Below are 18,372 nucleotides of genomic sequence, written 5' to 3' on the forward strand. Positions count from 1 at the left end.
CCAAGGACAGGTGTGGCTGCTTAAACCACAAAACCATGGTTTGGTTCATGGTTGTTTTTTAGTGAGTGCCCGTGAAATTAAGTATCAAATATGGACATTTTTAAGGAAATGGTATTGCGGATTACCACTTTAATAACAGACAGCTCCATATTTTGTTGAAGCTAACTGTTGGAACCTTGTACTTTTTATGGTTATTGGCCAGATTGTACCTCCGTTGCTGATTCACTGCGGTCAATTTTGAACTTTTCCACTGTCTCCCTCAGCTGCCACTCAAGCTTGTACCAAAAATGAAAACAATACAGTTTAACGCAACACGCTTTATTTTTTTTTAGCAGTCGACCTTTGTTTGACTTGGAGCATGAGCGTGGCAGGAATTGTACATTTTGTCCTTGTTCGTGTGTGTGTGTGTGTGTGTTCTTGTGTGTAGTGTGTGTGTCAGGCCGGCGGTGTGAGTGTCATGGCGGCTGCGTGCACAGTGAACGCTGCGATGCTGATTTGCCGCTTGACTTCCTCCCAGGCCTTCTCTGGACGGGCTGAGTTCTCGATGTCAAACAGCGAGTCGTAGATCCCGGGGAAGGACTCGCCTGCGTACTTGTTATGACTACTGGGAGCGAAGATCACATGCCTGGAGATGAGTGACAAGGTGAAATAAAGATGTAAAACATGAAATATAACATCAGTGTTGATGTCAATTTGTCACTGTAAAGGGAATGTCTAATAGATTAAAGGGAGAAAGGTCAAGGTTATACGATACATGGTTAAGATGATCAATAGCCGTGGAAAGTAGGGTAAACATATTGATTCTCATATACATGTATTCAACATGTTCTTGTGAGGAGTACATTTATTCTCCATTGTGTTCAATCCTTAATCCTATAATTCAGAGATGAAGATTCAAGGCGAAGACTACTTTGAGAAATCGAACACAGTGAAAGAAAAAGATCAAATTAAAGAAAGTCGAGGCGGCAAACCACAAGAGTTAAACATGTGGAAAACCTCAGAAGTGTGGCCAGATAACCAGACATTTGACCTTTGACATGTGTAAAGGAGGACGTATAAGTGTGTGTCTGTGAGGCTGACCTGTAGAAGGGTCTTCCAGGCAGACCCAGAGGGTCGATGAAGGCTCTTTCCAGGTACATGAGCTGGTCGTTTGCTATGCGCACCTGCAGTGCACTGAGACACACACACACACACACACACACACACACACACACACACACACACAGACATCAGCCTATACTTATATAAAATATACACCAAGAACATCACTAATATGTACAGACACTCATATGTTAGATCATTAGATGCTCAACACTTACTCCGTTCGGTCAAGTGTCTGAAGGCGTTCATGAAAGTCCCTGGCTGCAACGGTAAAATTCTCCACGGCAGAAAAGAGAGAATCTGCAACGGTGGTGTAATAGAAACTCAGTCAATAGTTTACTCGCCAACATTAGTTTGCTTTATTATTGGACATAAAAGAGTCTCGGAATTTGATCCATCCATCTGACCTTCATGGGAATGTAAGGAACTACTCTTGGAGAGATTTTGGCAGGACAGCCAAATTGGTCCCAAGCTTTCTCCATTTGGAATGGAGATCCAAATGGAGCTCTTCAGGAATGTTTTTTATTTTTATAGTTAAATATAATTAGTTATATTGAGTTAACTATCCGTGACCAACATTTTTTGCACAGCAAAGAAATAAAAGGAGCACTAATCTGTGGTGAAGGTTTTTCTGTCAGACAACCCCCGATAAACCACTACATCCAACAGAAAGCCAACCCTATTCATTAGGAATAATACACACAAATGCAGATTCATGGCTGTGTGTGTATGTATGTGTGTGTGTGTGTGCGTGCACGTGCGTGCTGGATACAACTAAATGTTTGACCGACCGAACGTCACTCCATACAGCGTCATGTCTTCAGGATGCTGCTGTGCAAGCTGGGCGATGCTCTCTGCGTACTTCTTCAGCGAGACGGCGTATTCGTTGGCGTCCAGCGGGAGGAGCTGGGAGTGAGCCAGCAGGAAGACGAGCCCTCCTCGAACCTGCGCCACGGCCCGGAGCTTCCTGAAGGAAGGGTCGTAGAACTTCTCCACGATCTCAAAGGTCTCGTAGACGCTGTGGTACACCGGGTAGCTGCTGTACCTCTCCGTCTTCTGCATATGGAAATGCAGATACATTTCCATTATACATACTGTGTGTGTAAACATGTATAATGTTATGCATCGTGATTTGGTACCCAGCAGACCTCTGTAATAAATATTCATTACACTCAAGTCAAGCCGTGTCTTTTTTTCCTCTCTCACCTTGTTCTTGGTGTATCTGGCTCTGCCGGCTGCGATGCCCAGGCGGATGAAGTAGGCTTCAAAGTCACTCCCCGACCCCAGCTTACTGATCCTAGGGCACAGAAAAAAAACGTGGGATGAGGACAGAGAGTGAAAGAAAAGAAGAGACGCGGAGGGGTGGATGTTGGACGGCAAGAAAAACAATTTTGGTGGGCAGATGCACAGAATGACAAAGCACACAGTTAAGAGCTAGTTGGATACAAAGACGGATACTGTTACTTTGGAGCGTCACGGTCGTTTGTCCAATTGTCCCTTTTATGCCAACTCTCATAGAGAGACACTCCCTCCTCTCCTTCCTCTGGACTGGCAATCTACACCGAGAGAAAGAAAAGGGGGAGCGAGGGAGAGGAGGGAATAGAGAGAAGGAAGAAAAACAATTTTAAAATGGGGGGGCGGGGGGGGGGGGGGTGCGAGAAGGAGGGAAATGAGAAAAACAGACTAGAGTGAGGCACAAAAACAATAGTGTTGCTCACCTTTTTGGTGAGGTCATACACCACGGTGTGCAGAGATGGAGTGCAGTCTACCCTCAGTGTGTACATACCTGTAATAAAAACGTCACACATACACGCAGACATGACCAATTCTCTGTATATTAAAGGATTTCATTCAGACAAACAAACACAGACTCCTAACCACACACACACACACACACACACACACACACACACACACACACACACACACACACACACACACAAATAATAACACGCACACACTCACCCTCTATAGCTGAATCAGCATTGATGTAAGCCACCGCTCTCTCCTGTAACAGCTTGGCATTGTCCTGTTGAAAAGGTCAAAACATTAGTGTGTGTGTGTGTGTGTGTGTGTGTGTGTGTGTGTGTGTGTGTGTGTGTGTGTGTCTATATGACCTCAGCCCATTCTGTAGACCCAAGCAGTCCAAACTCCTCCGCATCCCAACTGGCAAACACAATCGTCCGTCTGGGCCTCCAGCCTACACACACACACACAGATTGAGGTGAATTGTAATTTAGGTGTACTTTTTTAACAATGCGTTGCAGAACACACATGTCTATGACGTACCCCCTCTGAGAAGCCTCCCTGCACTTCTCACCGTCTCGTGCACGACCGCGGCTCCAGACATGGGGTCGATGCCTCCGAACACCCAGGCGTCCCTGTGTCCTCCCAGGATCACATAACGGTCTAGAGTCGCCCAGAACCCAGACACACACCAGGGGTCAGATGCTGCAAATGCTCAAATGCATGGAACTGACACACTCCACGTCCGAGCCTCGACCTGCTGCTGTTATGTTGATAACCCTGTCGACTTACCTCCTGGACGCACGCTGTCTCCATCTGGATCAGAAAGAGACGCCCTGCCTGTCTGCCTGTCTGCCTGTCTGCCCGTCTGCCCGTCTGCGTGTCTGCGTGTCTGCGTGTCTGCCTGTCTGCCTGTCTGCGTGTCAGCGGGTCTGCGTGTCTGTCTGCATGTCTGCGTGGCTGCATGTTTTACTGGGGCGACGTCAGTGGATAGACCCCGAGGACTTCAACTGAATTTAGTTCGAAAGTAAAATTAATTTGCAAAGATAATGAGGAATCAATTTGACGGATCGATTAATAAGGTTGCCCTCAGCATACACACATCATACATCATAATGATGTCATGACAATTTAGAAAGCTGGTTCAGACACGTTCTGGAAGTTAACAATTCTTCTAATGGAATTGGGAGCCTGGTGGGATTTTCTTGTGGAGAATTACAAAGAAAAAAAAAAAAAAAAAAGGTTCGTTTTCATATTATATTTGGTAGAATATATGCTTGCGAAACTCTGTAAACTTCATCGTTGTTTATTTTACTGTCAGATTTGCAGCAGCGTTTGTTGTTTTTCAAAGCCTAACACCAGCGATCAAGAAAAGATTGTTTTCTCATGACGTTGTCTGTGGTCTATTTTTAGAATGAACACACTCAGCACAATGAGGAAATACTGATAATAATACTGCGCATATACAGGTTTACCTTGATTCAAATGTGACCGCAGTCTTCATAGAAAATGCCGATTGTGTGTTTTGTACCTGGTTCATGGGACCCTCTGATTCTACCGATGACGTTGTAGATCCTGGTCACCTGGTTGTTGGTGTGGACGTTCAAACGCACTTTCCTGGGAAATTGAGAAAATTGGGATTCAGCCCGTTTACGGGTCGGCTCGTAACTGGTACTAGCCGACGTTTCAGATTTGCAATATTGTCTCTGTTTTCAGATTATGGAAAATTCAAAGTATATTAGAGAGATGAAGGGGCTTCTGAAAGTCTCATCTCAAATCCTCTTCTGGTCCCGCTGACATCATGTTTCACACATATTTTGTTCCTCAATTTTGCATTTTTTTGTAAAGCAGTGGAACTTGTCACATCTTTTCAAATGGGATTTTACTAATAAAAAACACAGTGAAATTAAGGCAGGACTCGAAAGACACACACAGGGGAGTTAATGCCGAGGGGTACAAAAAAGACATAAACGTAATAAACGTAATAAATGTGTGTGTGTGTGTGTGTGTGTGTGTGTGCGTGTGTGCGTGTGTGTGTGTGTGTGTGTTCATTCTGAGGTTGTATCTCTCACCGGAGATACAAGGGCTTCTATTATGCTTTCACTGGCCACTTGCCAGCGGGTCATTTAGAGTATACTAGAGGAGAGGAAGAATGTCACGGAGGGAACACACAGAAAAAGAGAGAGAGAGAGACTGAGGTAGATTAGAACCAGCTTCGGGCCCTAGAAGTGAAGCGATTGTCACCAATATTGAATGAAAGCAGCTCTGACTAATTGCCAGCGAATGGGAGAGGACAAGCAGAAACCCCTCGCTGATGAAAACGTGGCATCTCACTCATCGACCAAATCTTCCGAGAGAGAGAGAGAGAGAGAGAGAGGACTCACCGAGTCCTGAAGTCGTCAGTGAAACCAGGTCCGATCCTGTAGGAGACGTTGAGAGCTCCTTTCCAGTTGTTCGGAGGGATCTGTCCTCCCATATCCCTTCGGTCAATACCACACCGCTGTCATTATTGGAGCATTGTCGTGAAACACGTTGATGTGAAATTGATTTAAATATACATTTTTCGTACTTCAGCAAGTGAATGGCGTCGTGATAGCCAATGGGATGCACCGGAATCTTGGGCAGGCCCACCGCGTCCTTGAGGTCGTATCGGTAGGTGTATTCTGGAGGAGCGGGGCGTCAGATTACGCACGCACGCACGCACGCACGCACACACACACTGTGCTTCAAGATCTCATCCATCTACCTTTAGCAGGATAGCCAGGAGTGAGAGGGTCTCCAGCTCCATTCAGGTTGAGTATGTTACCCCTCTGGGCTCCTCCCCCTGGCAGGTTCCAACCATCAGGGTAAGGCTACCGACACACACACACACACACACACACACACACACACACACACACACACACACACACACACACAAACACACACGTACCGTACATTCAAATACAATATAGTAAAGTAAATACTGTAAGAAACGGTATTAAGATTGACATATTAAAGATGTCTGATGTTTCTTTACCGAAGACTGTTGATTTCATTTGGAATGTCCTTTTCCATCCATTTAAAGATTTTGTGTAGAGAACACTTGTCCACGCCACAGTATAGTATGTATGTATTTTTTTATATTTATCATATACCTGCACACCTGGAGCACAGTAATCCGCTGGGTCTGAGAACATGACCAGTCCTTTAGCTCCTGCAAGCATGGCATTCTTCACCTGGAGGAGAGAAGAAAAACCATGACGAAACACACGTCGTAAAACGCCCTATTAAAATGGAAGGAATCCTCAGAATGACTGTCGTGAGGTCTCTTTATGATACGTTTCCGTGAATTTATGAAAATGCCATACACAGAAAAGATGTCATTAAATGGCCACTGCTTAGTGTTTATACAGATTTGACGTTGAGATCAAGATCAAGCTCATACCTTGGCTGCATTTTGGAAAGCTGAATAGAATATTTATCTATCGCTCTGTTTAATTCTCCTTTTTATTTATGTTTTTTTTTTTTTTTTTTTTTGGAAGGTGTTGTTCGAGGAAAACTATCCTTATTGGATGCTACATTTAAGTATCTAACCATCTACAGTACGTACAGTTTGTTATATACAAATGTGGCCATTATAACCCTGTTACTGATCCAGATATAAATATACGGAATATAGTACATGCTCAAAAGTGTGTCATACATGCCCACATTTAGCCTCAGGACTGATTCCCACAAAGAAGCAGGACATGTGTTTTTGTCACTTCCACTCACTTCCAGCTCCAGCCAGGGTACATTAAGTTTCCCACCTTGTTTCCTCTGAAGATCTTCCCGTATCTGACAATAACTATTTTCCCCGACACATTCACGCCCATCTCTCTCTCCAGCTGGAAAAAGTCTTCGGTACGGCCATAGTTCACATACACCAGATCCCCCTGGATCGAACACGGGAGAAAAAAACCCATCAGTTGTGTGCTTGTGTCTATGTGTAGTGAGGTGTCTTGGAATGTGTGGCGTCCCAAGACAGTACCCATTGTATAAGATAAGTATTAACAGACGGTGCCAGGGGTCTCAAGAGAGAGAGAGAGAGAGAGCCCATTGTCAGGGGTCCCGGTGATAAGTGTGAGAGAGAAATGATTACGATCAACTATTTTGAATGAGGGCAAAGGCCTCTACCTCCAAAAGGGGGTTTTAAAACATTTGTCTCCGTCTCCCCAGGAACCCCCCAGAGTTCATGTAAAGGGAAAAGTTTTGCTCCTACAATGTCAATTCTAATATGAAAGAATCAGATCACACTTGGCCCTGTTTTGGAGATGAGGGACACTCAACAGGGGAGCCTAGAAGTGCATTGTCATGCAACCCGCTTCTGCCAGGTCAAGTTTGCAAGTACCTGTTATTTCCATTGTCTAGGGGGGGCACCCAGGAAGACAGTTGGGGGGGGGGGGGGGGGGGACTTGTTAGAGGCCTCTGACCCAAACCACACCCTGATTTCCTGTATAAAGCCTCATGTCTTTTTCTGTGATATCAGATTGATCCGAGTGCTGCTTTGGAGCAGTACTGAATCTTGCTCTTTATTCTGCAGAATAAATAATCTTGAATATTCTCAGTTTTGTTTTCTTGTAGCGGGCAGAATAACCTCACCGATCATTGCGGAAGAATTTCTTCCACATAAGGGAGATGGAATGTGAACGGTGACCTATGTAGGGGAATCAGATGGTCTACGTTGTCTCTGGTCAAGCATAAAAGCACCTGCCCGAGTTTCATTCGACAGAGAATCCATCCGGCTCGGTTCTCTCCTGGCCATCCTAGGCAAGTCTGGTCTGATGCTGTTCTTTTGTAATAAACCTATTATTTTACTCAAGTCAGCGTCAGCGGTCACTCCTTCTTCATCAACACATCAAATTCAACAAGAAACTACAGTAGTTATGTGAGTTGAGCTGCCGGAAAATTCAGAATAAGGTCATAATATAGTTTATTACCTATTTTACAGTGCAAACAACTTGTCGGTATGGCACACAGAGCACTGTAGTCCTCTGTACCCTGTGTACAAGGCTAATGTAATGGAAAATGACAGCGCTAGATGCGGCAATCCTGCTCATCTATTTAGGATGCGTGTCTGTGTATGTGTGTGTGTGTGTGCGCGTGTGTGTGTGTATGTGTGTGTGCGTGCGTGCGTACGTGCGTGCGTGCGTGCGTGCGTGCGTTTGCGCGCACCTCGGGCTGTCCCTTGGCAGAGAAGGCGCTGTACGGAGGTACGATGTCAGACACACTCTCATAACCCTCAGGGACCGGCTCGGCCAGGGAAGTGTTGAAAACCTATGGAGGGAGAATGAATTGGTAAAAATCAACTACTGACAGTGTTGTCAAACAACGTTATATTCTCAGCGCACATCGGCATTGTTTTGGATATTTTATACGGTAACTGCAGCTGAACAGAAAGACAACACTCCAACACTGCATCTCCTGAACGAAGGGATCGTGATCGTCTTTAATATCTCATCCTGCCAAAAGACATTATCTCTCACCTGAGTAAAAAGGTCTCCCTGAGCTAAGTACAAGCAAAGATATCAGAGATGGCCGTTGCTTGGCAACAAGCTTGCAGGTGATTTCAGAGTTACTGCTCGGGAAATGGAACTCATCGTTACCTAAGAGGAAGCTGGTTCTCTGTCAGGGTAGCACTTAAAAATATGTTTTTATATGTATGTATGTGAAATTCTAACGGACCAACAAAGAAAATAACTGGACTTTAGCATTTTAATAGGAAAATATAGCTTTCCTCCAAGAGATAAACCCTGGACTGTGTCTTTTACCTCTGCTGTGCCATAACATTATCTCATTCTAACTAAGGCCGAATGAACACTCACACTATGATTTACTTCTGTGGTTCTTATCTCTCCCAGGGCTATAAAAGGACCTTGGACTCCCAAGTAATTGCCTTGTGGGTTTCCATTGTTAAATAAAACGGTCTGATAACTGGACGACTGTCTTCGTACAGAATGTGGTCATTTGGGTTCTACAAATATGCAAATGCGGGCTTGATGTTCATCTACGTCAACCTTCTGACTGGAGTTTACTTCTCATGCATAAGACTCATTTTGATCTTTTTTTTGGGCCGGTGTTATAGGGAAGCTCTAATAATAATATTAAAAATAATAGTTATTAATATTAGTTCTTATACTGAAAAATGCAGAATACAAAAATGCTTGTTGACCAACTGGATGACATCGTCATTATTCAAACAACATCCTGTGCTTTATCTTTTTAAATAGAACTTAAGGTTTATGCTTCTTTTTGTTATTTTTTTTCCATTCAGAAATGTTTCACCCGCGTCAGAACGTGGCGATGAACGTATCCAAAAACAGTCACGTGTATGTACACCCTCTCCGTCGCATGTGCGTGCGTACCTTGCGCATATACCTCATTGCCTAGTTGATCTACAACGGAGATGTAGTTAGGCCGGGATTTGTTGGGGTAGGACAGGAGGACGTCGTAGGGAACCATCTCTACCGAGTCCAGGCCAAAGATGAGCCATTCCTCCTTGATTTGCTCGGCGTAGACCAGGTTCTGTTTCGTGCCGGCGAGGTGGGGGAGTCTGGTAAATTTCCTGCGGGGAGAAAACAGGGGTGGGTCGAGTGGCTGCCTCTCACTCATTCCGTGAGGACACTTGCTGAATTCCACTGTGCCTGTGGTTCTGTCGGCCATTTAACAGGCAATCGATGAATAGAGTTAAGCTGTGGGTGTGATACTGATATCCCTTGTGAAAAGATTGATTGGAAAAATATTAAAATTTGAATTTACCATTCGGCTGTTTCACCCGCTGTGAGGCAAACTGTCTCGCGGTAACCTAACTAACAAATGTGTGATGAGACAATTGAGTGACAAACAAATAACTTACAAATGCGCTCCACAAATATTAAGTGATCTCCCTTATATGTCCAAATTAAATCAATTCCAAAATCAACAATGGCCTTTTCCCGCTTTTCCATATTTCTTTGTCTATTCACGTCGTAAAAAAAAAAATCATATCTGGATGGGATTTGGGGTGTCCCACTCTCTCTTTGGGAGCTCCGGCTTCCGTACCTGAGATGTTCTCGGATCTTGTCCGGTTTCATCTCGTCCAGGAAGTCCCTCAGGTGACGGCCGGAGGAGGTCTCCTCATTGTGGCCGGGCGAACGGGAGGGCTTGGCGAACCAGCCTGAAGTGCACAGAGCAGGAGGTCGGTCACTTTATTTAACCCGAGGGGGGGCCGTCGCCATACGGCCTCAAATAAAACCTTCAGCAAGAAGAACAGAATGCAGACGGAACCCAGCGGTTGGCAACTCTGTGGCGATCCTCTTTGGATTTTTTTTAATTTTTATTGACATAAATCTTAGATTTACAATCCGTTCCATTGTAACCAGTGCAGGAGTTCAGGCGACCAAACGCTGTGTTGTGTTATGTCAGGAATGGTAATGTGGTTATGGGCAGCCGGTGCAACCTGCTGTGAGCGTTCAGAAGAGAAACTTGGCGTCCTTGTGACATATGTATCACAGCTATGCGGAAGTATAACTTTAGGAATATTCAGTATATTATATATACAAGTAGTGTGGTATCGGCAGAAAAGGGCTGAGAGAGAGAGAGAGAGAGAGAGAGAGAGAGAAAAACACTTGGATTTAGAGGAGCGTAAAAGAGTGATCCAAGTGATCCTTCTTCCTTTCCTAATTCAAAAGGAACTACCTCCATGGGGTTTAATTAAGCCTAATACACAACAATTGACCCATCTCATCCAGGAAACAATACAGAAAAAAAAAAGCCTATTTCTATTTTAAAGAATTTAATTCAAGGTGAGACGATAATGCACACCTCCAACTACAGACATTGGAAAAAAACAAAAAACAAAACATGAACCCATATTGTTATTTGCAGACTGATGCAAAGTATAATCAGCATTCCAACTACTATTTCTTCAAACTAATTGGGATAAAAAAAAATACTGCCCCCCAAAAAAGACAACAACGAGGAGCAACTGTTTCATTCACACATAAAATGAGCTGCAGAACTCCAAATCTATTTTATTTAATTTTTTCTCCCTTTGATGGTTTGTCGCCAATAGTTACTCACCGATGATGAATCCCACCAGGAAAACCAGCGTTACCGCCACAGTCCACCAGATGCAGCGAAATAACGTGCTCTCCTTTCTCATTCTTGGAGACATATAGCAGCAGCACAGCCCACGAGCCGCAAATACTCTGAGCATGGAGAGGAGTTTGCATAAACTGCAGAGTGGAGGGAGAGAGAGAGAGAGAGGGAGAGAGGGAGAGAGAAGGAGAGGCGGGGTGAATGGGAGAGCTACTTGGCAAGAGAGTGAATGAATAATTGGGAAATGAGAGAAGGGGGACCGTCATTAGCGGCCTGGTCCAAAGGAATAGAGGAATAGGGAAATCAGAACAGGTTTTACTCTATTGCCAAACTCGTCTATTTAGGTGAGGTTGACTACCTACAAGAGGTGTCGAGAAAGAGTTATCGGGGGTTCTCAATGTGTGGTCCGGGGACCCCCCTAGGGACTCTTCAAGAGCTTTCAGGGGGTCCCCACCAAATGATTAACAATTCAACTTCGCTGTTATTTGATTTACAAGACGGTGGCACCATTAGAGGAAGTAGAATAATGACCCTGTTGATCCTAGTTTCACTGTTATCTCCCTCATTACAGTATAGACAGGCGTGGAAGGCTAAATCAAATATCCAACAATAAATTTGTTCTCAGATCGATGTCCCAGAGATAAAAATCTTATCAAATGGGGTCCGTGGCATATCGTATAGAATTGAGGGTCCTTGATATGAAAAAGGTTGACCATCACTGATCTAAGATATGGAATGGAACTAAAATGTGCTATTTTTAATATATTTAACTATATTAAAATGTAGGACTTAGAAACAATGTGTTTCTATGACATAAAAGTCTTCGCAAGTATATAAAATACATTAAAGATACCAAAAATATTGTGTATACGACGCTGTATTCGAACTATACCTGACATGACTTAATTTCATATAATTTTTATTTTTATATCCAATTAAAAACACTAAATTTGTCTATAAATAGACAGATACTTTCCCACACTCTAGGACACAGGGGCCTCGGTGCCGCTTGACCTCGTGTGGCTCTGTGGGGCCGCGGCTCCAGGCAGGACGGTGCTTTCATGCTGGGGGCTGGAGCGTGAAGCAGGAGGCTCCCAAACCTCAGGAATGTGAGACCGCATCCCCGCACTGTCCCACTAGAGAGCAGCCGGGGAGGAAGTACTCACATCCTCCGCTAAAGTGGAAGTACAAGTACTCCTAGGAGTAGAAGTATGTCATTTAACTGAGTGATAGTAGTATCGTATTAAATGTGTATTATTCACATTACCCTGATTAGCCACTGTGGGCTCCATGATTGTAAAAACAATATATTATTTTTCTAATTATAATAGCACATGTACTGTTATTTGTGGGGTGTTCTCCATTAAGAGTATTGGAGGCAGATGATCTGCTGTGGCGACCCCGAACGGGAGCAGCCAAAAGAAGAAGAAGATTATTATTATTATTATTATTATTATTATTATTATTATTATTATTATCATCATCATTATTATCATCATCATCATCATCATCATCATTATAATTATTATATACATTTTAGTTATGATAATGATGATTATGATAATATTTTGCTTGTTAGTATAATTCTGACCTTTCCAGTCGACTGTCCTGTTTGATGAGTATCACACCACTCTTTATAATACATGTTGTTGTTGTTGTTGTTGTACAGTACTTCCTTCCCCCTGACCACACCTCGCTCCTCAGGACATTCGTTATAATACCTTTGTTAAAAACCGCTTACCTGAAACCAAGGAGACCGGTTTTCCCATAATCCTACACTTCACTGTCTCACAAAGGTATTGCTGTAAACCTCAACTCAAGCGATGGTCTCGCCAGCCTGTACTGTCAATACTTTCCTCCCGTGGTCCCACGTGTTTTCCTATTAAATGGTGTTTAACGTTTGTCCTCTTGTCGGATTGAAATTTCTTCATTCGGGATTTGATTTTTCTACGTTACTGGTCGGTTTTCAGTCCAAGGAACCAGTTGACCAGTCTTTCACTGTCCCCGGTCAGTCAGTCAGTTCGACTCGAGGGGATGTCAACGATGTGTTCTTACGCTTAGTGATATAAAGAGAAAAATTGTGTTTTCCAACTGAACTCATAAATGAGTGAGGTGTCTTGGAATGTGTGGCGTCCCAAGACAGTACCCATTGTATAAGATAAGTATTAACAGACATTGCCAGGGGTCTCAAGAGAGAGAGAGAGAGAGAGAGCCCATTGTCAGGGGTCCCGGTGATAAGGGAGGTGAAATGTGAATGGTGACCTATGTAGGGGAATCAGATGGTCAACGTTGTCTCTGGTCAAGCATAAAAGCACCTGCCCGAGTTTCATTCGACAGAGAATCCATCTGGCTCGGTTCTCTCCTGGAGGTCCTAGGCAAGTCTGGTCTGATGCTGTTCTTTTGTAATAAACCTATTATTTTACTCAAGTCAGCGTCAGCGGTCGCTCCTTCTTCATCAACACCTCAAATTCATCAAGAAACCACATGAGCTTCTCCTCCCTCCGCGTTCAACAGAATAGTTCTCAGGGTGTATATTCATTTTGGAATTGTTTTTTGTTCATGGGATTTTTTTTTATAAAGTTGGACTCATACAGCTTCATATCCCATTATGCTCTTGGCTCTTCCCTGGATTTTCCCTGGGACCACCAGCCATGTGTTTTTCTTTCCTTAAACACAGGAACCGTCTCATTCGTTTTCACTGTCTTTGGCTGTTTGTGGCCATTCCTCCCTTGGTCACGTCGTGCCACCAACGCAGTGATAATATGCCGCTCACCATGCAAATAACTCATTTAGATAGCTTCAATCAATCAGTCAATCAAGCAACCATCCAACCGATTACTCTTTAAAAAAATAACTAAAAACAACAACAACAACAACAACAACAACAACACTAGTGGTTATTAGCACAGCCAGGCAGACAGCATAGTGTTGAAAGACGCAACGCAGTCTTCTTTGAGATGTAGTATCTGGTGTCATACACTAGAGGGCGCCAACAGTCCTCGTTTAGATATGAGACAACTTCACAGGTAACCCTTCACAGGTAACCCTTCACAGGTAACCCTTCACAGGTAACCCTTCACAGGTAACCGTCATAATTCAGTTTGCTCGATAACTTATCAATAACTTCACTAATTATCGATGAGAGTAGTATGATACCCTCCATGTGGAATGAGAGCGTGGCACTGTTGAAGCCGGGCAAATGTCTTGTTTACCAAATATAGTCACTCTTACGATTAGTCCTCACGCGGGGCTCTGATGACGTCATCAATCCAAGACGTGTTTATTTACTACACTACACTTTATCGTGTCATCTTTCAATATTATAGTTTGTTTGCATTTTTCTACAAGCAGTGCAGTCATCATCATCGTTTCTTAAACCAAACTGTAGGAGTTTCTTGACTTAGACACTTTTCTTCTAATTTACCTCAAAAGCTGTTTGTTAGAAAAAATAAAAATGACAATCAATGAAAACTGAAGCTAAAAGAGCTAAAAAGCTAAAAGTCAAACAATACCCAAAACACCAAACGATGATAATACAGATTGAAGAAAATAAATAAAGGTAAATTCATTGAAATATCTATAGTTTGTGTGCGGTGCTATGTATGAAGATGTATACCAATCCTCCGATCAGCTGCATGTGGACAGTGATAAGTTTCCATGCGTGACATGGCACTGGACGCACACTTTTTCCTCCCCTTTTTCGTTCAAGTAGGAAGCGCAGGAAAATAAATACATCGAAGATAAAAAACAGTGTTTTATCTGTTTTCATTTTGTTTTAGGGGGAAAGGGGACGCCGCGGAGTGGAGATAGCTCCCCCCCATTATGCATTTCCTAGTGCGGTCTGCACTCCCCACACGACCACGCCACTGACTGGGGGCCCCTCTGGTGTCCATGGGGGCCTTAACTAGGCGCTTAGTTCGCTCATGCCTTCAATATCACAAATGATTAGCTGCTAAATGATTGTGCTCAACGGCCGCTGCATCCTGGGCCACGCTGGAAACCACCAGGGACCCACATAGCCCCCTCCTGAGGAGTCAGCCGTCCCCGGCCACCTAAGAGTCCATGACAAAGTTCTGGAGGTGCCAGGGTAGATGCTTGCAGCGTGACAGAGCTCTCCTGGCCCCAGGGGAAGAGCCTGAAGGCTGGTTGTCCTCCATGTCCTCATGCTGCACCCTGACGAGGGGGCGGTGGGGTGCCAGGTGGTGTCGTCAAAGCAACACCGCACGATGCTTGCTGGTCAGCTGGACTCTGTAGACCCCATCAGAAACCTTCACCTGCACCTGACATGGACCAGCCCAATGACTGCTGAGTTTGGTGGAAACGCCTTTCATCCCGGTGGGGCGGTAGACCCACACTCAGGCCCCCAGCTGAAAAGTCCTCTCCTCCGCAACTAGAGTTATCGGCAGGCTTCTAGCACCCACCTGCCTATGTGCCTGCCGTGCTCTGGTGGGGGTCAAAACACCAGATCCATGCAAGAGCACCTTGTGGTCTCCCAGACGGTGGTCCTATAAGCCCACAGCACCAGAGGCAGGTGTTGGTCCCAGATGTTGGCAGATGTTGGCAGGTGTTGGCTGCTGATGATAGCAAGCTCGGTGACCAGTGTTTGGTTAAAACACTCCACATCACTCTGCCACCCCAGCTTCCGGCAGAACTCATCAAACACCTATGCTTCAAAGTTCCGCTCCTGGTCGCTGTTAAACTCCTTCGCTACACCAAAACAGCAGAAGATCTCCCCCACATACGACCACGGGCGACAAAGCCAGCTGGTGGTGGCTGGACCACGGGTGACGGTTGGACCATTGGCAGTTGCACCGGCTGGACTGCTGGCGCCTGACCACCGGCTGGACTGTGAGTGACAGCTCCCTCGACCGGCTCGCCTTGCTTGCTCGCCGGTCACATTCTTGCGAAGGACGCCTGGCTGGACGATGGAAATTGTGGATCTGGTGTCTAACAGGCAAAGTCCCCGGCAAAGGTGACCATCAAGACATCCCGCTATGTAAAGACCCTGGCTGTTGCCTGTACGCCCGTGTCGGACATGCCATTGGACTGGTCTGATAGCAGTTGGCTGGGCCTGACGCATCACTATATCGCAGCCCTCATCCTCAGTTTCGCTCACATCGACCTGACATACTCTGGGTTCCGCCATACGGTGCATTGGGTGTATCAGCACAGCCTCAGCTCTCTCCGTCTCATTTAAAGCAGAGGACACACACATCTTTGCTGCCGACGTCTGATTATATGAGCATGTGCACATATAATCAGACGTCGGCAGCAAAGATCCCAAGGCTCTCTCCTTCCCGGTGGCGACGGTTGGCCAGTCGGTCCTGCATGCTGTCAACTGAGTGTCGTGGTGAGGGCCAGGTAGTCCTGCTGTTCTGCTGGGTTGAGGTCAAACAGCACCTGCAATGCTTCCCTTTCCAGCACCCTGGCAAGGTGGACAGCAGTCTCTTCCCCACTCCAACCATTGTGTAGGGCTGCCAAACGTACCAGGTTCGGCTTGGTCCTTGGCCGTCTGTCAGCATGTGCAGCAGGTGCTGGCTGGCACTCTTGAGACGCTGAGTGGCTCCCAACTGTGGACGCTGTCTCTGCCGCCCAGTACTTCTTCTCCGCCAGCGCTGCCATTACCACCACCGCTAAGTAGGTGTTGGACACCGCCGGGTAGTTCTCTGCCGTTGTTTCTGGGGCGGGGAACACTGGCACCCTCAGGCAGTTCGCCGCAGGGGGGGTATCCACTCCTCCAGCTGCTGCTCGATCTTCTGCTGCGGTAAGTGAAGCTTTCGAAGACAGTCTTCCGTCTGTCACCACTGTCGCGAGCTGAGGGTACTTCCCTCAATGATGAAGGTTCTGAGGGTTTAAAGGCATGTGCCGTATTAACTAAAATAGGTAGCGCACATCAAACTTATTTGAAGACACACACTCACAACACTCATGAATCTGACGGCTCTAATAACGGTCCAACATCCCAACTATCATAGAACAATGTCAGTACAACAGTAAACAACACTTGAAAACACCCAAACCAAAACCTTCAATAACCCAAATGATTAGATGCAAAGTTAACTGTGCTTGCTATGAATGATTGTGCTCAAGGCGCACTGCATCCCGGGCTACCCTGATAACCCCCAGGATGCCACAATATCACAATATGAGGAGAGAGAGAGAGAGAGAGAGAGGGAGAGAGGGAGAGAGAGAGGGATTCTCGTATATAAGTATCTGGACTTGACTTTTACGGTGCCTTTATTTGCAATGAGTCATGTCACATCAGCAGAAGCTTGATTATGAAGGAACCGATAAACACAAAAAATTGAGACAAACCACAGGAAGAGAGAGAGAGAGAGAGAGAGAGAGAGAGAGACTTTGACTTTTAAGGTTCCTTTATTTGCAGTAAGAGAAAGAGAGAGCGAGAGGGAGAGAGAGAGAGAGAGAGGGAGAGAGAGAGAGGGATTCTCGTATATATATATCTCGACTTGACTTTTACGGTGCCTTTATTTGCAATGAGTCATGTCACATCAGCAGAAGCTTGATTATGAAGGAACCGATAAACAAAAAAAATTGAGACAAACCACAGGAAGAGAGAGAGAGAGAGAGAGAGAGAGAGAGTAGAGGGAGAGGGAGCGAGAGACAGAGAGACCTTGACTTTTAAGGTTCCTTTATTGCAGTAAGAGAGAGAGAGAAAGAGAGAGAGGGATTCTCGTATATATGTATCTCGACTTGACTTTTACGGTGCCCTTATTTGCAATGAGTCATGTCACATCAGCAGAAGCTTGATTACGAAGGAACCGATAAACAAAAAAAATTGAGACAAACCACAGGAAGAGAGAGAGAGAGAGAGAGAGAGAGAGAGAGAGACTTTGACTTTTAAGGTTCCTTTATTTGCAGTAAGAGAAAGAGAGAGCGAGAGGGAGAGAGAGAGAGAGAGGGAGAGAGAGAGAGAGAGGGATTCTCGTATATAAGTATCTCGACTTGACTTTTACGGTGCCTTTATTTGCAATAGTCATGTCACATCAGCAGAAGCTTGATTACAAAGGAACCGATAAACAAAAAAATTTGAGACAAACCACAGGAAAAGAGAGAGAGAGAGAGAGAGAGAGAGAGACTTTGACTTTTAAGGATCCTTTATTTGCAGTAAGAGAAAGAGAGAGAGAGAGGGAGTGAGAGAGGGAGAGGGAGAGAGAGAGAGGGAGAGAGGGAGAGAGGGAGAAAGAGAGAGAGAGGGAGAGTGGGAGAGGGAGAGAGAGAGAGGGAGGGAGAGGGAGAGAGGGAGAGGGAGAGGGAGAGGGAGGGAAAGGGAGAGGGAGAGAGAGAGAGAGAGAGAGAGACTTTGACTTTGACTTTTAAGGTTCCTTTATTTGCAGTAAGAGAAAGAGAGAGAGAGAGAGGGAGAGAGAGAGGGAGAGAGAGGGAGAGAGGGAGAGGGAGAGAGAG

General features: G+C 45.1%; 1 protein-coding gene across 1 annotated transcript; it reads right to left on the reverse strand.

The window, feature by feature from the left end:
- Nucleotides 1-435: 435 nt before the first annotated feature.
- On the reverse strand, nt 436-11,011 carry naalad2 (N-acetylated alpha-linked acidic dipeptidase 2; the record flags this gene model as incomplete). Its single annotated transcript, XM_080006603.1, has 20 exons — nt 436-625; nt 1,081-1,173; nt 1,320-1,401; nt 1,893-2,157; nt 2,308-2,398; nt 2,566-2,657; nt 2,820-2,887; nt 3,067-3,130; nt 3,219-3,301; nt 3,391-3,510; nt 4,379-4,464; nt 5,232-5,327; nt 5,417-5,510; nt 5,594-5,699; nt 5,985-6,065; nt 6,639-6,764; nt 8,044-8,145; nt 9,247-9,433; nt 9,910-10,024; nt 10,930-11,011. The coding sequence occupies 20 exons, from the start codon at nt 11,009-11,011 to the stop codon at nt 436-438; spliced, it is 2,223 nt and encodes a 740-aa protein (XP_079862729.1).
- Between the last annotated feature and the right edge of the window lie 7,361 nt (nt 11,012-18,372).

This window comes from Zeus faber (assembly GCF_960531495.2).
Source record: "Zeus faber genome assembly, chromosome: 9".
NCBI lineage: Eukaryota > Metazoa > Chordata > Actinopteri > Zeiformes > Zeidae > Zeus > Zeus faber.